Source organism: Lynx canadensis, chromosome D2, assembly GCF_007474595.2.
Source record: "Lynx canadensis isolate LIC74 chromosome D2, mLynCan4.pri.v2, whole genome shotgun sequence".
In the NCBI taxonomy this organism is placed as follows: Eukaryota; Metazoa; Chordata; class Mammalia; order Carnivora; family Felidae; genus Lynx; species Lynx canadensis.
Genome location: NC_044313.2, coordinates 29,117,890 through 29,143,042, shown reverse-complemented (window position 1 = coordinate 29,143,042; position 25,153 = coordinate 29,117,890). Strand labels below are relative to the sequence as shown.

General features: G+C 39.4%; 1 protein-coding gene across 1 annotated transcript in view; it reads left to right on the top strand.

Moving 5' to 3' along the window:
* The first annotated feature begins 14 nt into the window (after positions 1-14).
* ENTPD7 (ectonucleoside triphosphate diphosphohydrolase 7) overlaps positions 15-25,153 on the top strand; it is a 45,888-nt gene continuing 20,749 nt past the window's right edge. Inside the window, exons 1-5 of the mRNA XM_030335204.2 lie at positions 15-154; positions 412-514; positions 1,652-1,834; positions 20,515-20,720; positions 20,972-21,122. Coding sequence (XP_030191064.1) covers positions 507-514; positions 1,652-1,834; positions 20,515-20,720; positions 20,972-21,122 — 548 coding nt within the window. The 5' untranslated portion in view covers positions 15-154; positions 412-506. The remainder of the gene's footprint in view (positions 155-411; positions 515-1,651; positions 1,835-20,514; positions 20,721-20,971; positions 21,123-25,153) is intronic.

The following is a 25,153-nucleotide window of genomic DNA, read 5'->3' as shown; positions in this document are numbered from 1 at the left end:
GCGGTTCTCCTGTCAGTCATTGGCTCCCTGCGGTTTCCTTGGGGACGTGGCGCCGCCGCCCGCCCAAGGTTTTTTCCGGCTGGACTAAAGGCCTTGGGGAACCGCTCTGGACCGAGCGGAACGGTGCCAGGGGAGACTGCGGGACTCTCGACCCGTGAGTGCGAGCGCGGGAGGGCCGCGGGGCTGGGAGAGGCGGGGAGGGGGAGTGGGTCTTCCAACCCCCGCCACCTGGGGAGCGCCGGTTCCTCGAGAATGCCCGGCTCCCCGGGAGCCGGCTTAGAGTCAGCTGGGCCCCAGGAACAAGAGCGGACGCATCTGGAGTAGGTGGGTGGGCGCCTTGGCCTTCCCTCGGAAGTCTAGTCCTGTGGGCACTGCTGGAGGTAAGCCTGAAACCCAACGAACTCTTAACAGGCTGCAGACTTAGGAGATGCCTGAGACAAGGAGACCCATTTCTCAGGGCAAAAAGAAAAGGAGGTGACAGGCACTGAGACCACTGAAGGGATCCCATGGCTAGGTAAGGCTGCACATTTTCTCCTCAGCTAGGGGCTCAGTTGGGGGTGGCAGATAGGTTGAGGGGCCCTGGGAGGTTTTTACAAGTGAGGTTTGCCCTAGTGCTGCATCTGGACTTTGCAGCTTCCTCGGATGGATGGGGAGAAGATCAAAGTTACTTTTTTTTTTTTTTTTTTTTTTTTTTAGGCAAATGCTACCATAGTTTCTAGCCCATAACTCCAGGGTGGTAGACTGAGTGCTTGCTCAGCTCCGGAAAGTGCTAAAATGTAATGTTCTTTCAGATTTCCATTTGAGTGAGGCTGTGTGCTTTTTGAGGAGGTTAAACAAAGATTTTGTTTGTTTGTTTGAAAGTAGACCGAGGTCCTTTTGAATCAATATAGGAAGTGAGATTCATAGTTGAATATGTATATCCATATGGTGTGATACTCTGGAACTTCCAGAAAAGATTAATGTGGATCTACATGTACCAAATGGAACACTTGTCAAATAGAGTAAGTGGGGAAAGATGCAGAACAGTAGGTACGGTGTAAAACCAGAGGAATGAGATACACACATGCATATTGTCATATCTGATATATATTTATACTCGTGTAAACATAGAATACCCCTGGAAATATACGTAGAGACAGGGTAGCAGTGCTTGCCTTTCAGTAGGAAATGCTAGGTTAAGGCAAAAGACTCATTTTTCACTATATATCCTTTTAAACTTGTTTCATGTGCATATATTACCTATTAAAATATTTTTTAATTAGTTGAATAAATATACAGATTATCCAGTTTTTTGACATCATTCTTGGTGGGAATGTTGTAGTTGCTCTGATTCTTCAATGTTGTGAGGTTGACCAGGGAGACTAGTGATCTTTTCATAAACATGAGAACTCTAATTCTTTGAATTATACCCAAAAGTGCAGACATTGGGAAAAGAGAAGATAAGGCTTTTCTGATTTATAGTAGAAGCACCATGAATCATATAGGTCCTTTTCTAAAATTTGAGACTAAAAGAACTTCTATAGACTGGTGGTGGCATAAATTTTTGCCTTTATCAGGAAGGGCTTTAATACAGTTTAAAAGCCTTTTTTTTTTTTTTTTTTTTGGCACTCAGATGTAGAGACTTTTCTTACTAATGTTTGTCTCATTTCAGGATCAGTTTTTCCTACCTCTGCCCAGCCTCCTGGTACTTCACTGTGCCCACAGTGAACCCATTTCCCCGCCAGAGGGTGGCATTCCTAGGACTCTTCTTCATATCCTGCCTCCTTTTACTTATGTTAATCATGGACTTTCGACATTGGGGTGCTTCATTGCCACGAGATAGGCAATATGAAAGGTGAGTCAACCTTAGATCACTTTGATCAGACTTGGCATTGAAGTCATAAATATTTTGACATTTCACACAGTACTACCTTTGACCCTTTTGGGGGAATACTGCACTTTGATTAGTAAAATTGCATGCCACTTATTACATAAAGAAGACCTTAGGGGCGCCTGGGTGGCGCAGTCGGTTAAGCGTCCGACTTCAGCCAGGTCACGATCTCGCGGTCCGTGAGTTCGAGCCCCGCGTCAGGCTCTGGGCTGATGGCTCGGAGCCTGGAGCCTGTTTCCCATTCTGTGTCTCCCTCTCTCTCTGCCCCTCCCCCGTTCATGCTCTGTCTCTCTCTGTCCCAAAAATAAATAAACGTTGGAAAAAAAAATTAAAAAAAAAAAAAAAAAAAAAAAAAAAAAAAAAAACCTTAAGCTCCATTTTGGCAGGGTTCACTTTTGATTCAGGAATGCTGATGTTGCATTTTAACCATGAAAGGCGTCTTTCTATATTCTTGTTTTGGTGGACTGACTTAATGGATACATAAATGTTTAGGACTGTTATGTATTCTTGATGAACTGACCCTTTATCATTATTAAATGACTCTTTTTATCCTTGATTATATTTTTTGGCCTGAAATCTACTAGTCTGGTACTAATATAATTACTTCAGCTTTCTTTTGAGTAGTGTTAGCATTATAGATGTTTTTCCATCCTTATAGTTTTAGCCTTTATTTCGTTATATTTTATATCTATCCAGTCTTTTTATAAATAACTGCTTTTTATCCAGTCTGAATGTCTGCCTTTTATTTGAAGTGTTTAGGCCATTTGCATTTCATGTGATTATTGATTATGCTTAGGTTTAAATCTGCCTTGCTGTTTGTTTTCTGCTTGTCACATCTTGCTCTTTGCTCTCCCTCTTTCTCTCCCATCTTTTAAATTGAGTACATTTTATTTTATTTATTTATTTATTTATTTATTTATTTTTTAATATATGAAGTTTATTGTCAAATTGGTTTCCATACAACACCCAGTGCTCATCCCAAAAGATGCCCTCTTCAATGCCCATCACCTACCCTTCCCTCCCTCCCACCCCCCCATCAACCCTCAGTTTGTTCTCAGTTTTTTTTTTTATTTATTTATTTATTTTTTTTTTTAATTTTTTTTTCCACGTTTTTATTTATTTTTGGGACAGAGAGAGACAGAGCATGAACGGGCGAGGGGCAGAGAGAGAGGGAGACACAGAATCGGAAACAGGCTCCAGGCTCTGAGCCATCAGCCCAGAGCCTGACGCGGGGCTCGAACTCACGGAACGCGAGATCGTGACCTGGCTGAAGTCGGACGCTTAACCGACTGCGCCACCCAGGCGCCCCAGTTTGTTCTCAGTTTTTATGAGTTTCTTATGCTTTGGCTCTCTCCCATTCTAACCTCATTTTTTTTTTTCCTTCCCCTCCCCCATGGGTTTCTGTTAAGTTTCTCAGGATCCACATAAGAGTGAAAACATATGGTATCTGTCTTTTTCTGTATGGCTTATTTCACTTAGCATAACACTCTCCAGTTCTATCCACATTGCTACAAAGGGCCACATTTCATTCTTTCTCATTGCCATGTAGTACTCCATTGTGTATATAAACCACAATTTCTTTATCCATTCATCAGTTGATGGACATTTAGGCTTTTTCCACAATTTGGCTATTGTTGAGAGTGCCGCTATAAACATTGGGTCACAAGTGCCCCTATGCATCAATACTCCTGTATCCCTTGGGTAAATTCCTAGCAGTGCTACTGCTGGATCATAGGGTAGGTCTATTTTCAATTTTTTGAGGAACCTCCACACTGTTTTCCAGAGTGGCCGCACCAGTTTGCATTCCCACCAACAGTGCAAGAGGGTTCCCGTTTCTCCACATCCTCTCCAGCATCTATAGTCTCCTGATTTGTTCATTTTGGCCACTCTGACTGGCGTGAGGTGATACCTGAGTGTGGTTTTGATTTGTATTTCCCTGATGAGGAGCGATATTGAGCATCTTTTCATGTGCCTGTTGGCCATCTGGATGTCTTCTTTAGAGAAGTGTCTATTCATGTTTTCTGCCCGTTTCTTCACTGGGTTATTTGTTTTTCGGGTGTGGATTTTGGTGAGCTCTTTATAGATTTTGGATACTAGCCCTTTGTCCGATATGTCATTTGCAAATATCTTTCCCCATTCCGTTGGTTGCCTTTTAGTTTTGTTGATTGTTTCCTTTGCTGTGCAGAAGATTTTTATCTTCATGAGGTCCCAATAGTTCATTTTTGCTTTTAATTCCCTTGCCTTTGGGGATGTGTCAAGTAAGAAATTGCTGCGGCTGAGGTCAGAGAGGTCTTTTCCTGCTTTCTCCTCTAGGGTTTTGATGGTTTCCTGTCTCACATTCAGGTCCTTTATCCATTTTGAGTTAATTTTTGTGAATGGTGTAAGAAAGTGGTCTAGTTTCATTCTTCTGCATGTTACTGTCCAGTTCTCCCAGCACCATTTGTTAAAGAGACTGTCTTTTTTCCATTGGATATTCTTTCCTGCTTTGTCAAAGATGAGTTGGCCATACTTTTTTGGTCTAGTTCTGGGGTTTCTATTCTATTCCATTGGTCTATGTGTCTGTTTTTGTGCCAATACCATGCTGTCTTGATGATTACAGCTTTGTAGTAGAGGTTAAAGTCTGGGATTGTGATGCCTCCTGCTTTGGTCTTCTTCTTCAATACTACTTTGGCTATTCGGGGCCTTTTGTGGTTCCATATGAATTTTAGGATCACTTGTTCTAGTTTCGAGAAGAATGCTGGTGCAATTTTGATTGGGATTGCATTGAATGTCTAGATAGCTTTGGGTAGTATTGACATTTTAACAATATTTATTCTTCCAACCCATGAGCACAGAATGTTTTTCCATTTCTTTATATCTTCTTCAATTTCCTTCATAAGCTTTCTATAGTTTTCAGCATACAGATCTTTTACATCTTTGGTTAGATTTATTCCTAGGAATTTTATGCTTCTAGGTGCAATTGTGAATGGGATCAGTTTCTTTTTTTTTTTTTAATTTTTTTTTCAACGTTTTTTATTTATTTTTTTTTGGGACAGAGAGAAACAGAGCATGAACGGGGGAGGGGCAGAGAGAGAGAGGGAGACACAGCATCGGAAACAGGCTCCAGGCTCCGAGCCATCAGCCCAGAGCCTGACGCGGGGCTCGAACTCACAGACCGCGAGATCGTGACCTGGCTGAAGTCGGACGCTTAACCGACTGTGCCACCCAGGCGCCCCTGGGATCAGTTTCTTTATTTGTCTTTCTGTTGCTTCATTATTAGTGTATAAGAATGCAACTGATTTCTGTACATTGATTTTGTATCCCGAGACTTTGCTGAATTCATGTATCAGTTCTAGAAGACTTTTGGTGGAGTCTGTCGGGTTCTCCATGTATATTATCACGTCATCTGCAAAAAGTGAAAGCTTGGCTTCATCTTTGCCAATTTTGATGCCTTTGATTTCCTTTTGTTGTCTGATTGCTGATGCTAGCACTTCCAACACTATGTTAAACAACAGTGGTGAGAGTGGACATCCCTGTCGTGTTCCTGATCTCAGGGGGAAAGCTCTCAGTTTTTCCCCATTGAGGATGATATTAGCTGTGGGCTTTTCATAAATGGCTTTTATGAGGTTTAAGTATGTTCCTTCTATCCCAACTTTCTCGAGGGCTTTTATTAAGAAAGGATAAATTGAGTACATTTTAAATATTCCATTTTATCTCTTGTTGGCTTAGTAGGTATAACTCTGGGGATTTTGTTTTTATTTTTGTTTTTATCTTAGTGGTTGCTTTAGGGTTTATGGTTTATAATATACGTCATTAATTTACCATAGTCTATCTTCAAGTAATATAATTCCTCTTCCCGTGTACCTCTTTACCTTTTCCCCTAGGCCTTTGTGCTATTATTGTCATGCATCTTCCTTCTACATATGTTATGAACTCCACCATATATTGTTATTTTTTGCTTTAAACATTCAGTTGTCTTTTAAAGAGATTTCAAAAATAAGAAAAAAAAGGCTAGTATATTTACCATTTCTGGGCCTTTTCATTCTTCTGTGTAGTTCATATTTCTACCTGGTGGGATATTCATTTTGTCTAATAGATTTCCTTTAACAAGTCTGGTAGTATGAGTTTGTGGTTGGTGAATTCTTTCACCTTCTGTGACTAAAAAAGTCATTTTGCTTTCTCTTTAAAAATATTTGTTGGGGGGTGTCTGGGTGGCTCAGTTGGTTAAGTGTCTGACTTCAGCTCAGGTCATGATCTCACAGTTTGTGGGTTCAAGCCCTGCATCAGAATCTCTGCTGTCAGCATGGAGCCTGCTTTGGATCTGCTGTCTCCCTTGCTCTCTGCCCCTCTCCCATTTGTGCACTCTTTCTCGGTGTCTCTCAAAATAAATAAATAAACTTAAAAGAAATTCATTGGGTATGGAACTCTAGGTTGATCTTTTTTTTTCCTTTCATTACTTTAAAAACAATGTTACACTGTCTTCTGACTTACATTCTTTCTGAGGAGAAGTCTGCTATAATTTTTAAATCTTGTTCTCTGTACATCAAGTGACTTTCCTCAGGCTGCTTTTTAGATTTTATCACTGGTTTCAAACAATTTGACTGTAATATACCTTGATGTAGTTTTCTTTATGGTTCTTTTGCTTATGATATACTCATAATTGGATCTATGGATTATTTTTTTTAATCAAAATTAGAAGAATTTTGACCATTATTTCTTCAAATATTTTTTCCTTTCCTCTTCCACTTTTCCTTTGGTGTCTCCAATCACATATATATTGAACCATGTGAAGCTTTTTCACAGCTCATTTATTTATTTTTTTTAGTCTTTTTTCTCTCTGTGTTTCTTTCTGGATATTTTATATTGCTGTGCCTTCCAGTTCATTAGTATTTTCTTCTATCAAGTCTAACTTACTGTTAATTCCATCCAGTGAGATATGAATACCTTTTTTTTTTTTTTACAGAAAATACATCTGAATTATTTGATATACATATATATTTTTTTAATACTTATTTTTGGGAGAGCGCAGTGAGGGAGAGGCAGAGAGAGGGGAACAGAGGATCCAAAGTGGGCTCTGTGCTCACAGACTGACAGCAGTGAGCCCAATGTGGGGCTTGAACTCACAAACCGTGAGATAATGACTTGAGCTCAAGTTGGACGCCCAACTGACTGAGCCACCCAGGCCCCCCATTATTTGATATAGTTTTAATGCCTTACCAGTTGCATTGAAGATCTATATTCCTTTATAACAGTGATTCATTTTGCTATTTTTTTTAGGTTAATTTCTGATTAGGCTACAAAATGAAATGATGACATGTTGTGTTCATCATCAACTTGATTTTCTCTGTATTCCTTCTCAGACAGTATCAGGAGACTTTGGATTATAAGTGACAGTCAAACTGACTTAAATGATAAGATAGTTTATTGGCTCACATGACTAGAAGTCCAGGTGTAAAGGACCATAATAAGTTCAACATTGGCTGTCAGGATGAGAATCTCTGTCTCTGTTTTCTACAGCATCCGCTTACTGAATTGTTGCAAAACAGCAGCCAGTAGCAACTAGGGCTACATGCATCCTCACTCATGTCCCACAGGAGAGAAACAGGCCTTCTGTGCTCTTGTATATGAATGAAGAGGACCCTTCCTGGAAACCTCCAGCAGCCCTTTCCTTCTATCTTTTCTGGTCAGAATTGGGACCTGTGATCACTCCCTTAATATTTCTATGTTGTTCTGTCCCCAGAATTTCTCATTTCCAATTCACTTTGGTCATTCATTCGTTCATCAAGCATTTATTGAGCAGCTGCTATGTGCTGGGTGATAATAGGTACCAGGACATGGAGATGTTGGTACCTTTTCTCAAGATGTTTATGTTTTTAACCTTTCCTTCTCTAGTAGCACTATTCATTTATATTTATTTATATTTTTTGTTCTTTCTTTCTGAAGAGAAACATTTGTTTAGATGACTATAGTTGTCAACTATTGGCCTTAAGAAGCCTGTTAGCTTCAGAGAACTAAATCCATAATTTGAGGGTTTTAAATGCTTATTGAGATTTTCTTGACACACTTGAGCACAGTTTTCCACCGGAAGAAAGTGAGGTATCATTATGGAATTCTGTGTAGGTTAACATGGCTATAATAAAGACTGTTAGAGAGTGAGTGGTGAGCTATGTGGCTGGAGAGGTAGATCACGCTGGGCTTATTAAGTCATTTGAGGGGGTTTAGACTTCTTCTTAAGGGCAGAGGGAAAGCTTTGAAAGGCTTTGAAGAGTGGTATGATTGGAATTGCTTTTTAAAGAAAACTTACTTTGGGGCACCTGGGTGGCTTAGTCTGTTATGCATCCAGCTATTGATTTTGGCTCAGATCATGATCTCACAGTTAGTGAGTTCAAGCCCCATGTGGGTTTCATGCTGACAGTGTCAGAGCCTGCTTAGGATGTTCTCTGTCTCTCTCTCTCTCCCCCCTTCTCCCTCCCTCTCTCTCTGACCCTCCTCTGCTATACTCTTTGTCTCCAAATAAATAAATAAATAAAAATTTTTAAAAAATAAGGAAAGCTTACTTTGGTGGCATTGTGGGATAAACATGAAAGGAGGGAGATGGATAGGAATACTCAGTACAGAGATGATGGTCGCCTGAACTTGGATGGAAGCAACGACAACGGAGAGAAGTAAATGCATTTGAGGGATATGTGGGAGATAGAGTGATCTGATAGTTCCTGTCTATTATTATGCCCCAAGTGGCCAGATCTGATAAATACTTAGGTTGAATTAATAGCAACAGATTAACTGCAGAACTAAGGGACACACAGACTAAGCCTGTGGTTACTTTACCAAAGTCCTAATAACCCATAATGCTCTGGTTGAGCAACCAGCAGCTATATAGCCTAGAGCTCCTATTCTTTAATGAAAGGTTATATGCATATTGCCACAAATTACTATATATCATCACCTTTCACTCATGGCAGCCCCTTTTGGAATTTGGAAGCAAACATTCGTTGGGAGCTTGCTGTGTGTATGACACTGTTGTAGATGCTAAGGTACAAAGATGAGTAAAACGTGGCTCCTGAACTCATCGGGTTCATAATCTAGTTAGGGAGGCAGATGTGAAGGAATAATTATTTCCCAATGAGAGAATAGTTTATGTATAACTATGTAGAATCAGGAACAAAGTTAAGAATCAGAAGTTAATCAGAAGAGGCCCTGAGTAACTAAAGTTGTTATCACTAAGTTCATGAACTACAAGCTCATGTTCTTTACTGATAAGATAGGCTTTCCCATAGACTGTGTTTGCTTTTATTTTACACACTGTTTTAATTAGCTTGGTTTTCTCCTGTCTCAGAACACAGCAGATAAACAGCAAATTAGATGGTGGTAGTAGGAAGGGTGTGCTAGTCATTAGATGTGGGCACACTGATGACAATAGTCAATAATACCCTAACAAGTGAGGCAGGAGAAAGGAAATTTATTAAAAGTTGACTGAATAATTCAAAATTTCTGCAGACCATTTCTATAAGGTTAAGCAGTTCTACACATTTTATTAAAACTTCTCTATTACAAATATAATAATTGTGTTAAATCAGTGATTTTCAAATTTTATGTATCTAAATCATTGGGGACCTTTAAAAAATGCGAATAATTGAACCCCTTCTAAAGGTGATTCTAATGTGCAGCCTAAGTTGGGAACCATGCTGTAAGTTTCAGTTATACTTATTTGGAGAGGAAGTATTGAGATGTAGGGGAAAGAGGATTAATTTTAGAGCTAAACAATCCATCGTTTAATAGTTGGGTGACCTTGTGCACATCTTGTATTCTGGAATCTCATTTTCTTTATGTGTAAAGTAGAGGTACAAATGCCTGCCTTATAGTTTTGTCATTTGGATTAAAAGAGAAAAGCATCTAGGACTACCTATTGCATCATGGGGGTTAGTCTTATTGTTTGAAATAAACTTGATTTTTCTGTTCGCTAATTCCATCTTCTGCCTTCCAGATATACACTGAAGGTTATGGGCAGCATTATCTCCAATTAAAATTTTCCTCCCAGAATTTTTTTTTCTGGCTGCTGCTATTGATTAGGTACTGGTGAGCACAAGCTGATGATAAAATGATCAAGCAAATAATTAGGAATTGATGGAAACACTTTAGTTCAACAGCTTACAAAAATTTTAGGACACATGTTTATGGTTGTGATTTGTATATTACATGTAATACAAAGTCATATCTTTTCAATTTGTTCCAATTCACGTGATGAAATTAGGTCAGTAGTTTGTAATGGAAAAAAAAATATTTTAATTTGAATTTTTTTCAGCCATTGGTGGAGCTAGCATATCACCTCCAGGCAATATGACCCAGGATTTTAGAAGCCTGTATGAGGGTTTTCCCTCAGTAGTTTCAATTTTAAAGAGTTGTGGTATTTTTTGTTTGTTTATTATGAACATTTACTCAACATTGCTTCTGGAAGGAGAAAACAGGAAGTTTGCATCAGAACTAGAATTTAAGAAAAGATAAATTTAGAGAGTGATGGGGTGGGTGTCAGTAAGGGTAGAATCCAGAGCTGTTTTTGTTTTTAATAGACTCTATTTTTTAGAGCAGTTTTCAGTTCACAGCTAAACTAAGCGAAAGTACAGAGGTTTCCTAGATACACTCTACCCCTACATGCATAGCAAAGCTATTTTTAAGAATAATTTTTGTTAGATATATGTTTTAATCAACTGTTTATCTGGCATGTGCCATATATTATAAGATGTGCTCTAACAACTTCATCAGACTTAATGCATATTTTACATTTATTTATTCATTGTTCATTTATTCAACAAAAATTATTGTTTACACTGTGGTATCCAATAGGGTAGCCACTTGCCACAATGGCTGTTTAAATTTAAATTAATTAAAAGACAATAAATTCAGTTCTTCACTTGCACTAGTCACATTTCAGGTGTGCACTGGCCACAGCTATCCTATGGTGGCTAGCGGGTATCCCATTGGAGAGATAGGGAATATTTCCATATCACAGAGTTCCATTGGAAAATTTTAGCCCTGGATGCTAGGTAAATTGTTAAAATTTATTAATAATTTTTAGTACAAGGGGCACTTTTAGCATGTATACATATATATAGTGCCAGACAAATGGTAAACTATCCTTATGTAAATGTTCTGTATCTACAATACATTTTTTCTTAACCTTAATGGTTAGTATGATTCACTTTTTTGTAGCCCCACTACTGTCTTCATTAGATGGGAAATATTTGTCTGGTTTACTGTTGTTCCAGAGAATGTCTTCGGTAGCTATTGAAAGATGGTGCCTTTATATTCCTTTGTCATCGGGGTATAACTATGAGTGAAAAGTTTTGCATCAGCAGTGGGTTCAGTACTGACTTTCCTTAGGAGTTTCAATTCTGTTTAAAGCAAGTTGAAAAGAGACATTGCTTTTGGTTAGGATAAAAATGATAAGCTTCAGGAATGCCTGGGTGGCTCAGTCAGTTAAGGTTCTGACTTCAGCTCAGGTCATGATCTTGCCGTCTGTGGGTTCGAGCCCCACGTTGGGCTCTGTGCTGATAGCTCAGAGCCTGGAACCTGCTTCAGATTCTGTGTCTCCCTCTTTCTCTGCCCCTCCCCGGTTCATGCTCTATCTCTCTCCATCTCTCAAAAATGAATAAATGTTAAAAAAAATGATAAGCTTCAGGATATGCAGATGAAGTTCAGACTTCTTATGTACAATAGAACCATTCAGAGACTTTTGCTGGTGAAATTGAAGGCATTTACTTGGCATTTATTGACATTTATTCTTTTATTCACTTGTCCTTTAACAGTGTTAATAGTGTTTATAAGCAGAGCTTTAAATTATAAATGCTCCTTAATGCTCTGGTGAATCTTGTTAGGAGATAAGCAATAACCTTACAAGATGCTTTCCTGGGTATGTATTACTATCATCAGTCGTGCACAGCTGCTTTCTCTATAATGTTATATTTGGTTCTGAGTCTTGAATGGGGTTGAAAGACTATGATGATATTCAGCAAAAAGCTGGTGGCTCCATGCTGATGGGAGCCATTTAATGGACTTTTGGTGCATTGCTGAGTTCTGTTTGAACTCTGGAAGTGGCATAATTAGTGTTGATTTTGTAAGCTAAGTAATGGTTTGGTCAGTTACTGCCCTAATGCTGTTAATGTTTTCGGGATAGTGGCAGTGAAAGCCACTGTCTTGAGTTTTATTTTGGGTGATGTATATGTGAGTAACTTTCCTTTCATTGACTCAGCAGTGATTAGAGGGAAATCAGGTTTCTCAAATAGAAAGGGTGTATGCATGTATGTATGTAGGGGGGTAAATATGTGTGATAGTGAATCAGATCTCTCCTGGGAAACTAGGTGTGAGGGATTCCAAAGATTTTGGAACTTTTCTTTTGGGCTTTAGGTCCTCTTTAGGAATTAATCTAGTGTAATATCAGCAAAGCAGGAGAGTCCAGCAATGCAAGTAATTGATAATGATGGCTAAGGCCGGGACTGCAAGTCACAAATGCAAGAAAGGACCATCGATCTATCTGTGTCAGGAGCCTAGACAGAGGAAGACCTTCGGTGTTTGCAAAGTGTAAGAAGCCTGATTAGATCAGAAGAGGTCAGAGTTCCAGAAAGATGTGATACTATTACTTCCAAGAGGGGAAAATTGTTTTTCAGTTACTCATTTGTATGCATGATGAGAAAAATGGAGACTTCCTGCTGGCTGCAACCATTGAGCAAAAATTCAAATGGGAAGTGTAGCAAAATTGCTGCCTGGTCCTTTCTTACTCCCTTATGTTCAAATGTCAGGTGACATTTTTCTGCCAATGTACACATGGAGACTTCTAAGAGAAGGGAAAGCAAAGTTGAGTTGCATGCAGATTAGAGTTGTAAAGTTGCTTATCTTGACAGGAACCCAGGAGGATGACAGGATGCTTTGGAAAGCCATTGAAAGTTTCTGAAAAGGAGACCAATTGATTTGGAGTATGTATAGCTAGACAGCTAATAAAGACATAGAGGAGTTGACAAACCTGCAGCTCCATACAGTGAGCTCTAGGACCAAACCAGTCAGTGTTGGTTGTTACGCGTCAGGGAAATGTGAGGAGCATTGTGACAGTTGGAGATACTGCAAATAAGATGTCTGCTCTTGGGAAACTTAATAGGCTAAGTGCAGAGGTGGAATAAACAAATAGGAAAGAAGTCTTAGGAGCGTATACTGGAATATAAACAAACTGCTTAAAGGGAATAATGACATTCCACATTGTAAAACAGAAGGAGGAGGCCTTTTCAAATAATTGTGAATATCACAAGAGTCAGCATTGTTGAGTGGAGGCTTCTTTTTTTTTTTTCCTGAGTGCCAAAGCTTGGATAACTTTTGTTTTTTGTGTTTTTTTAAATATGAAATTTATTGTCAATTGGTTTCCATACAACACCCAGTGCTCATCCCAACAGGTACCCTCCTCAATGCCCATCACCCACCCTCTCTTCCCTCCCACCCCCCATCAACCCTCAGTTTATTCTCAGTTTTTAAGAGTCTCTTATGGTTTGGCTCTCTCCCTCTCTAATTTTTTTTTCCTTCCCCTCCCCGCATGGGTTTCTGTTAAGTTTCTCAGGATCCACATAAGAGTGAAAACATATGGTATCTGTCTTTCTCTGTATGACTTATTTCACTTAGCATAACACTCTCCAGTTCTATCCACATTGCTACAAAAGGCCACATTTCATTCTTTCTCATTGCTGTGTAGTACTCCATTGTGTATATAAACCACAATTTCTTTATCCATTCATCAGTTGATGGACATTTAGGCTTTTTCCATAATTTGGCTATGTTGAAAGTGCTGCTATAAATATTGGGGTACAAGTGCCCCTATGCATCCCTTGGGTAAATTCCTAGCAGTGCTACTGCTGGGTCATAGGGTAGATCTATTTTTAATTTTTTGAGAAAGCTCCACACTGTTTTCCAGAGTGGGCGCACCAGTTTGCATTCCCACCAACAGTGCAAGAGGGTTTCCATTTCTCCACATCCTCTCCAGCATCTATAGTCTCCTGATTTGTTCATTTTGGCCACTCTGACTGGCGTGAGGCGATATCTGAGTGTGGTTTTGATTTGTATTTCCCTGATGAGGAGCGATGTTGAGCATCTTTCATGTGCCTGTTGGCCACCTGGATGTCTTCTTTAGAAAACTGTCTATTCATGTTTTCTGCCCATTTCTTCACTGGATTATTTGTTTTTCAGGTGTGGAGTTTGGTGAGTTCTTTATAGATTTTGGACACTAGCCCTTTGTCTGATATGTCATTTGCAAATATCTTTCCCCATTCCGTTGGTTGCCTTTTAGTTTTGTTGATTGTTTCCTTTGCAGTGCAGAAGCTTTTTATCTTGATGAGATCCCAATAGTTCATTTTTGCTTTTAATTCCCTTGCCTTTGGAGATATGTCAAGTAAGAAATTGCTGCAGCTGAGGTCAGAGGTTTTTTTCCTGCTTTCTCCTCTAGGGTTTTGATGGTTTCCGGTCTCACATTCAGGTCCTGGGAAGTCATGTCAAAGAAGGGAAAGGGGAGGAATAGGTAGAGAAGCAGATGGGAAAAAGAAGGTCACATTACAGCAGTGGTTGTCAAAGTGTTTACTTGGGAGTTCCTGAAACCTTTTCAGGGAGTTTGTGAGGCCAAAATTAGGCCAAAGCTATTTTCATAATAATACTAAGATGTTATTTGCCCTTTTAAAAAAATTTTATTTATTGTTTAATTTACATCCAAGTTAGTTAGCATATAGTGCAACAATGATTTCAGGAGTAGATTCCTTAATGCCCCTTACCCATTTAGCCCATCCCCCCTCCCACAACCCCTCCAACAACTCTCTGTTTGTTCTCTGTATTTAAGAGTCTCTTCTGTTTTGTCCCCCTCCCTGTTTTTATATTATTTTTGCTTCCCTTCCCTTATGTTCATCTGTTTTGTATCTTAAATTCCACGTATGAGTGAAGTCATATGATATTTGTCTTTCTCTGACTAGTTTCGCCTAGCTTAATACCCTCCAGCTCCATCCATGTAGTTGCAAATGGCAAGATTTCATTCTTTTTGATTGCTGAGTAATATTCTGTGTGTGTGTGTGTGTGTGTGTGTATACATATGTGTGTGTATGTGTGTGTGTGTATATATGTATGTATATACATATGTATATATATATATACACATATGTATATATGTGTATACATAAAAATAAAAGCAGAACCTTTTTATTTTGATGAGGTCCCAATAGTTCATTTTTGCTTTTGTGTCGCTTGCTTCTGGAGACGTGTTGAGTAAGAAATTGCTGGGGCCGAGGTCAAAGAGGTTTTTGCCTGCTTTCTCCTCTAGGATTTTGATGGCTTCCTGTCTTACGTTTAGGTCTTTCATCCACTTTGAGTTTATTTTTTGTGTATGGTGTAAGAAAGTGGTCCAGGATCATTCTTCTGCATGTTACTGTCCAGTTTTCCCAGCACCATTTGCTCAAGAGACTGTATTCTATTGGATATTCTTTGCTGCTTTGTCAAAGATTAATTGGCCGTATGTTTGTGGATCCATTTCTGGGTTCTCTTCTGTCCCACTCATCTGAGGGTCTGTTTTTGTGCCAGTACCATACTGTCTTGATGATTACAGCTTTATAATACGTCTTGGAGTCTGGGAGTGTGACGCCTCCAGCTTTGGTTTTCTTTTTCAGGATTGCTTTGGCTATTCGGGGTCTTTTCTGGTTCCATACAAATTTTAGGATGGTTTGTTCTAGCTCTGTGAAGAATGCTGGTGTTATTTTGATAGGGATTGTTTGCCCTTCTTTTAATTGGAAAAAAACACATAACATAAAATTTGCCATTTTACCAACTTTTAAGTATACAGTTCAGTACTGTTAAGTGTATTCACATTGTTATTTGACCAATCTCCAGAACTTTTTCATCTTGCAAGTCTGAACTCTATACCCATTAAACAACAACTCCACTTTTTTCCCTCCCTGCGCCAACCCCTGGTAACCACTATTCTATTTTCTGTTTTGATGAATATGGCTGCTTCCCATCTCTCATGTAAGTGGAACTCACAATATTTGTCTTTTTGTGACTGGCTTGTTTTACTTAGCATGATATCCTCAAGGCTCACCCATATGTAGCATATGACAAAGCTTCCTTCTCTTTTAAGGCTGAAGAATATCCATTTTATGTATATAATGCATTTTGTTCATTTATTCATCTGTCCTTGGATACTTTATTTGCTTCTCCCTCTTGGCTAGTATGTTGCTATTTGCCCTTTTCACTGAGTTGACATATATACTAGTGATGCAAAGCAACAGGTAGGTAGAACTGCAGGTGCCTTGACACAAATCAAATGGAGGCACCAAATTCTACTGTTAGTTATTGTAGTCGTCACTGTCACACAGTTGTAATGGGAAAAAATTCAGGTTCCACTTAAGAATATCTTTTTCATGGGACACCTGGGTGGCTCAGTCAGTTAGGCGTCTGACTTCAGCTCAGGTCATGATATTGAGGTTCTCGAGTCCGAGCCCCGCATCGGGCTTTGTGCTGACAGCTTGGAGACTGGAGCCTGCTTCAGATCCTGTGTCTCCCTCGCTCTCTGCCCCTCCCCCACTCATGCTCTGTCTCTGTCTCTCAAAAATAAATAATAAAAATGTTTTAAAAAAAAAGAATATCTTTTTCATATTCTGTGTGACAAAATTGGAAGTATGCACTTCTCTTGCACACTGAGTTGTCTTGAGGAAAAGCCCTTAGGCAATTGTTTGGGGTGTGAGTTAAACCTAGCTGCTTTTATCACGGAATATTATTCTTACTTGAAAGAATGCCAGAAAAACTATGGTTTTCAGACATGGATATTTTGTAACGCTCTTCTTGAAAATGAATGAAGTAAAATCCTGTCACTTTAAGGAAGCCAACTGTTAGCTTTTATTGCCAGTGATAACATCTGAGCTTTCAAGTGAAAATTAGCAGTTTGGAACATTTGTATCTGCCACCATGAGTCTGCTAGCTTCTTAATACTTAAAAGACTTTTTTTTTTTTTTTTTTTAATTTACATCCAAGTTAGTTAGCATATAGTGCAATAATGTATTCAGGAGTAGATTCCAGTGATTCATCCCCTGTGTATAACACCCAATGCTCATCCCAGCAAGTGTCTTCCTTAATGCCCTTAACCCTTTTAGCCCATCCCCCCACCGAAAAAGACTTTTTTTGATAATATTGGTAGTGATATTAATGTGTGTGTGTGTGTGTGTGTGTGTGTGTGTGTGTGTGTGTGTGTGTGTTTCATGTTGTAAAATGAAATGTGTCAATGTTAGGGAGATTTGCATAGCTCAGTGAACCAATATTTCCCAGTATAAGATGTTACAAAATTGTGCCGGGGTAAATGCACATTCAAAGTGCAAGATTCAAAGTGCAAGATAGACTAATGGTTAATGTTACGGAGTATAAAACATTCTTAGATAGGGTTTTAGATTTCACATTGCAGCTAACCTTTAAGAAACCCCACTTGTTGAACTTTAGTGTAGTATCAAAGAAGAATCTAAACGGGTTATTAAAATATTCCTTTTTCCAACAACATGTCTCTGTGAAGCTGGATTTTTTTTTTCATATACTTCAACCAAAACAACATACTGTAACAGATTGAATACAGAGGCAAGTATGAGAATCTAGCTGTGTTCTATTAATCTACACAGTAGAGAGATTTGCAAAACCATAAAACAATGTCACTCTTCTATTTTTTTTGTTTTAAAAAAGTAGTTATTTTGGTGGCACCTGGGTGGCTCAGTCGGTTAGGCATCAGACTTTGGCTCAGGTCATGATCTCACAGTTGTGGGTTCGAGCCCCGCGTTGGGCTCTGTGCTGACAGCTCAGAGCCTGGAGCCTGCTTCAGGTTCTGTGTCTCCTCTCTCTCTGCCTCACCCCTGCTCATGCTTGCTCTCTCTGTCTCTCAAAAATAAACATTAAAAATTTTTTTTAAAAATTAAAAAGTTATTTTTATAAAGTATATTAATATGTGTAAAGAGTATTGTTTTATCTAAGTAAATATTAAAAATTTTCTGTCCTATTTTCTAACATGGTAAATATAAATAGATGTAACCCACATATACAAAACCTCTTTTGCATCCAATAAATTTTAAGAATACAAAAGGGGTCCTGAGCCTAGATGTTTGAGAACCAGTGTACTGGAGAAAAGTTATTCATTAAGCAGGAGGGAATGGGGTCTAAAATCTAGTCAGAAAAGTAGAGGGGAAGGTTTTGAGAGAGGGAAAGCAGAGAAAGATCTGTGAAGCATGTGAAGTAGAAAGATTGCTAGGATAGGAAATGAAAAGTCACTTTGGGCTAGAGATGGCTTACCTTGCGTGAGGTCAGTATTTGCAAGAGTTCTGTAACTTGAACCCAGATATCTTCCCAGCTTTTATGTGATAGAAGTGAGCTGTTATGAGTTGATTTGTGGATCATAAGCCCAGTTCAGCCCAGTAATCTGATTAGAGTGGTAAAGTTTGTGGTGAAACAGTCTTTGGGAACATAAACTTGCTACAGTGTAACAGATTTTTACCACTTGCTTCATTTCCCATAACTCCCTCTCATATTGGATCCAGAAAAAAGTTCTACCTGACCCTATCCTATGTAATCATTTACAGCATGATACTGGAGCTCAAATATATGTGATCCTCCCTTATTTTGTATTGCAGAGTAGGAAAGGTACTTAACTCTACTTTTTTATTTCAGAACTGATTCTATATGCTCATCCATTCATCAAGGTTTGCTTTTCCCTCCCCAAAGCAGGGAACTGTGTGGTCTGCATAGCAGTGTCAAATCACCAGTAAACATGGCCTAGATTATTGTGAGGGGTGGGACATGTGGCTAATTGTCTGATCAGAGGTAGATTTACCGAAAAGCTAGTGATACCTACACTTCAGGGCCCCTTACATGTGTAGGCCCCTTTTCGTATTTGTAATGTTGAGTCTTTCTTAAAACAATAACAACAACAACAACAAACACAACAACTATCCAATGGCATTAGTTTCAGGCTTCACAAAACCTAGTTCTTTTTTTTTTTTTTTTAATTTTTTTTAATGTTTATTTCTGAGACAGAGAGAGACAGCATGAGCGGGGGAGGGGCAGAGAGAGAGGGAGACACAGAATCAGAAGCAGGCTCCAGGCTCTGAGCTGTCAGCACAGAACCTGACACGGGGCTCGAACTCAAAAACCGTGAGATCATGACCTGAGCTGAAGTCGGTTGCTCAACCGACTGAGCCACCCAGGTGCCCCCACAAAACCTAGTTCTGAGGGGTTCTGTGTAAGGGTCTAGGGGATCTAGGAATTAGCTCTAAATACAGTGTTGGATGAGTAGGGCAGATATAAGGAAGGGAGTTTAGTGATGATACTTGAAAAAATACACAGCATTGCTTTCAAAGCATTTATTCAACTATTAGCTCAACCTATAGTAATACTTAATCAAATTTAAAAGAATTTACAGGACAACGTTTTAATCTCTTTACCGTGCAGTATGTATTCTCAGCACCAAGAAAGAGCTTTTTCCAATAATAAGTTAAAAGCCATTCTCACTGAGCTTCTCTTCAAAGAGAAGTTCAGCAATGTTTGTACTTTTCAGACTCTCAGGTTCTAAGTGAACCTTAATGTTTATTAAAGCCTAAGACTCAGGAGCATTTTACCGACTCTTAGCCTTCTTTTCTTCTGGACTTTTCAGCTCTTTTCTCCAGAGAGTCTTCTCCTATTTGCTTTCCCAATTATTATCACATAACAGTAAAAGCAGTGGCAGTGGTACAGCGCTGTGCTAACCACTCAGCATACATTGTCTGTATGAGGGCGGAGACTTGGTATCCTTATTTTACAGATGAGAAAACAGTCTGAGAGAAGGTAGGTAACTTGTTGAAGGTCACACAGCATAGAAAGTGCCAGAGCTGAGAGACTCAAACCTTGGTGTTTTGATGGTAGCATCTTTACTTGTTTCATCTTCCTGCTGTCCACCACATAAATACCTTATAATGAGAATCTGAAAAAATTCCAACACATAATTCTGATGTCCTAGGGCCTAGAAGCTATTTTTTTTAACAGTGTAATGTTTTATTTTTTTAGACTGGGTGTTGGGTACATTGTTTTATTGTTATTATTTATACATATTTTATAAGCATTCTTTTTATGACTGTAAAATACTTTAAAAGATATAGAAAAGAATAACTACTGTGTTTATGAAATACATTTTTTATTAATGCAGTTCTAGCAGTAAAAAGTACAAAGCAAAAAGCCCCATAAATATGGCCACCCAGAAACACATATTAAGTGATAATCATTCCAAAGTAGTGTTAATGTTTATGTACAGAAAGGATAGAGAGATAGAAGAGAAATTATTAGGATTGTTTTAGTTAACTAGTGTGTATAACAAACTGCCCCATATCTCGGTGGCTTATAACAATAAAAAATAGTTATTTGCTTAGACCTAGAAGCTCTTTAAAGATGGTAAAACATTTGGTATCCCAGCCAGTTTCAGAACTGCCCCCACTGCCATTTCAATGGCTCTCGGGAAGAAAACCAGGCATTATCTATGTACATCACTAATTATGGTCAGTGTTGTTTCATTCCTCAGGATGTGTGGTTCCATGTGGCTGGCACAGGTGGACACTTCATGAAAACTCTTTAATCCCAGTTTCTCTTTTTGCCTGGCTCAGGTACTTGGCTCGAGTAGGGGAGCTTGAAGCAACCAACACTGAAGACCCAACTCTAAATTACGGACTTGTCGTGGATTGTGGCAGCAGTGGCTCCCGGATTTTTGTTTATTTCTGGCCAAGACATAATGGCAACCCCCATGATTTACTGGACATTAAGCAGATGAGAGACCGCAACAGCCAACCAGTGGTTAAAAAAATCAAGCCAGGTACTATTTGGCATGTATTTTGTTGTCAGTCTCTTTACCTGCTACAGGCATGAAAGAGGAGAGAGTGAAGAGGCAGAAAGAAAGCTATTCCCTTTTTTTCTTGCGAGTCTGGATAATGGGAGAGATCTCATTCATTGCTGTTCCCGTCCTCTCAAATAAATAAGTGTTTAGGACCTTATGCATAACTTTATGGAGTATCAGTCTTCTGAATCCATGTGATCTGCTTTTTAAAGTATTTTGTCTTACTTAAGGAATCTCTGCAATGGCCGACACTCCAGAACATGCCAGTGATTACCTTCGTCCTCTGCTGAGCTTTGCTGCTGCTCACGTGCCTGTGAAGAAGCACAAGGAGACCCCTCTTTACATCCTGTGCACAGCAGGCATGAGGCTTCTCCCTGAGAGGTGAGATAGGGGGTCTGAAGAACACAGGAGAATGGGTGGCATGAGAGTTGCCAGGCTGATTCCATATGTTATTCTTTGCAGTCCCCTGGTCTGAAGGTGGGCTATGGGTGCACCATGCAGAGTTCACAGGTGGCACTGGAAGACTCCTGGCTCAAAATAGAGCAAAGCCACCCCTGCACGCAGTTATTTCACAGTCTGTTCAGGGCTTCATGTCATTTGCTTCTTTGGGATCAATATCTATCTGTGATGGCTGTAATGATTCTTAGTTTTTACTGAGGGGCAGTGATGATGGTGATAAATTTAGATCACTAGAAGGGGAGCACAGTTAACAGAAGGGTTGTAGGAGGTTGACCTGAGCAACTGGGTACCTGGGGGTCGGTAGGAAGGAATGCTGCTCTCTCCTTAACTGCCTGGTCATGGTGCTGCTTTACAAAGCTCAGTCTCCATTGTTTTAGAACAGTTTTTTTCAGCTTCATCCAGTCAAGTCTTTTCCACTTGACCTTGGCAATTTAGCCCAGTATCTTGCCACCCAATCCCTCTTTCTTCTTTGGAAGAAGAGGAGGAAGAGGCAGTGGCTGTACTTAGGTCAGACACATTCTTGTTTGTAATTTCTCCCCTTTGACACTTCCCTGGCCCCTTCACACTTATGGTCATGGGGTGGGAGTGAGCTCCCTTCACTTTAGAATTCATTCTTCTGGAATGTTCAAAGTCTCATAGGCAGCAGGTATTTTTTGTTAGCTTAGATATTTTTTTCTTGGTAAATAACAGTTCCCTTTTCCAGAAAGTTTTATTTTGTATTCTTGGCCAGCAACAAAAACCTTGGCTATGCAGGTAGGGCTTTGTGCTGCTTATGACAGACGTGCAGGACAATGTAACATATGTCCACAGTTCTTTCAATGGGCTTCTTTCCTTCTCTTTATTTTTTTTTTTAATTTTTTTTTCAACGTTTTTATTTATTTTTGGGACAGAGAGAGACAGAGCATGAACGGGGGAGGGGCAGAGAGAGAGGGGGAGACACAGAATCGGAAACAGGCTCCAGGCTCTGAGCCATCAGCCCAGAGCCCAACGCGGGGCTCGAACTCACGGACCGCGAGATCGTGACCTGGCTGAAGTCGGACGCTTAACCGACTGCGCCACCCAGGCGCCCCCTTTCCTTCTCTTTAGATACACAATTACTGGTTTACTATCTTGTCTGCTGTTGAGAAGCAGATTATTTTATATAACCATTTGTTGAAATGAGAGACCTATTTTAACCCCTTATTTTCCCATATATCTTGGCCTTTAAAACATTTTTGTTTTGGGGTGCCTGGGTGGTCCAGTCAGTTGAGCGTCTGACTCTTGATTTTGGCTCAGGTCGTGATCTCATGGTTCTTGCAGTTCAGCCCGTGTTGGGCTCTGTGCTGACAGCATGGATCCTGCTTGGGATTCTCTCTCTCCCTCTCTTTCTGTTCCTCCGCTGCTTGCACTCTCTCTCTAAATACATAAACTTAAGAAAATTTTTTTGGTTTTGTTTTTGGGGTGGCTATATGGTTCAGTCAGTTGAGTGTCCGACTTTTGATTTCAGCTCACGTCATGATCCTGGGGTCATGGGATTAGGCCCCGCATCAGGCTCTGTGCTCAGCGTGGGGCCTGCTTGGGATTTTCTCTCTCTCTTTCCCTCTGTCCTTCTCCCTCTCTCATGCGTGCTTTCTCTTAACAAAACAAAACATTTGTGTTTTTTAATTTTTAAAACCAAATTTCAAAATATTATAGCTGCAGTAAAGGAAAAATAAACAACAAACTTATATCCCTATTGCCCTATCGAAAGTGTTTCATTTTGTCATATTCCCTTCTCTCTGTACATCTCTCTGTAATTTCTACAAAGTTGTTAACCATACTACACACGTAAGTTAGAATTTTTGATTCTGACATAAGTAATAATCATATAGTTCAGAATTTAGAAACCCTGGGAAGAGTATAGGTGACACAGTGGGTGCCACATCACAGGCTTGTGAGTGGTCTGAGGTCAACACCAAGGAAGGGGGATGAAGGCCACAGAAGAAGTTGATGAGGGAGTCAAAAAGGCAGAGCCGACCAGGAGGGTGATGGTTTGGCCCCCCTTTGTGGGTCTGGAGCAAAAGAAAGGATTGCCTCATCTCCTGATGTCACTCAGCATTGACATTGTTTGTCAAAGAAGTTTCTATGCAGACAAAACCCACTATGTAACTCCATTCCATTTGTCTAAGATGTTCACTGTCAGCATGGAGGCTCCGAATATTTGTATTTTTTTTTTATCTTAAGAATTTGTGAAGAGCTTGTCTTTTAATTCGTTTTCTGATCACCTCTTCTAAATAATGCCTATATCTATCCTGGGCTTATGAAATCATTGCTACCTCTTGAGGCAGCTGTAGTTGTTGACATAAATATAGCCATCACTGTAAGAACCTGTTTTGTATAATTAATGCTCCACTAATATATTAGCATTTGTGAGCAATATTCAAAATGGGTTTAAATCACCTGGACTATATTTTGAAATGTGTTATCACTAGGTTTTATTTCTTTGTCAAAGGCCTAGACTAACAATTTGTTAGACTAACCTCTTTTTTGTTTTGTAATGAAAATGCCTTTAAAAAGAAATTACAAAGGTAGTACAAGGTGACATTTAAGGGGGAAAAACTTTTGTTCTGGAAAATTTCAAACATAATAAAAATAGAACAGCATAATGAATCCTTATTTTCTCAGCCCCCAGCTTCAACAGTTATCAGCATTTTGCCACTGAAAGTTTTTTGTTTTTGTGGGGTTTTTTTTGTTTTGTTTTAAAGCTTATTTATTTATTTTGAGAGAGAAGTGTGAGTAGGGGAGGGGCACAGAGAGAGAGAGAGAGAGAGAGAGAGAGAGAGAGAGAAAATTCCAAGCAGGCTCTGCACCGTGAGCGCACAGCCCGATGCATGGCTCCAACTCACGAAATGTGAGATCATGACCTGAGCCAAAACCAAGAGTCAGATGCTTAACTGACTGAGCCACCCGGATGCCACTGAAAGTTTTTGTTTGTTTTTTTTTTTTTAAATAAAGAAACAAATTGAATTTTAGGAACAAAAGTTCTATTCTGTGCAGTACGTGAAAAAGTTTTTTGTTTATTGTTTAATGTAAGTTGGGATCATATTGTATGTACTGTTTCATAACCTATTAGAACTCAAAATATGTTGGACATCTTTTCATGTCAATACATATAGAGTATAAGTCGAGCTCATTTCTTTTAACATCTGTCTAGTGTTACATTATATGGATATGACATAGATTATTTAACAGGTTGTCACTTTTTCATTTTTATAAAGCTGCAGTATTCGCTTCCTTTTTGTATTCTTATCTGATGATTTCCTTGCAATAAATTTCTAAAAACGTAATAGCTGGTCAAAAGTTAAGCACGTTAAAAATTTGGATACAGGGGCGCCTGGGTGGCGCAGTCGGTTAAGCGTCCGACTTCAGCCAGGTCACGATCTCGCGGTCCGTGAGTTCGAGCCCCGCGTCAGGCTCTGGGCTGATGGCTCAGAGCCTGGAGCCTGTTTCCGATTCTGTGTCTCCCTCTCTCTCTGCCCCTCGCCCGTTCATGCTCTGTCTCTCTCTGTCCCAAAAATAAAATAAACGTTGAAAAAAAAAATTTTTTTTAAAAATTTGGATACAAAGTCCTGGATTGCTCTCAAAAAGATCATACCAGTGGGACACCTAGCTGGCTCAGTTGGTAGAGCATTGACTCTAGATCTCAGTATCAGAAGTTCAAGCCCCACATTAGGCATGGAGCCTACTTAATTAAAAAAAAAAATTTTTTTTAATGTTTATTTATTTTTGAGACAGACAAAGACAGAATTCAAGTGGGTTAGGGGCAGAGAGAGAGGGAGACACAGAATCCGAAGCAGGCTAGGCATGGAGCCTACTTAAAAAAACAAAAAAAGATCATACCAGTAGTTTACATTCCAAACACCAGTGTATGTGGGTGCCCATTTTTCCATATTGTCCCCCAAATCAGCAAGCCCTCTTTTTGTTTATTTTAAGCA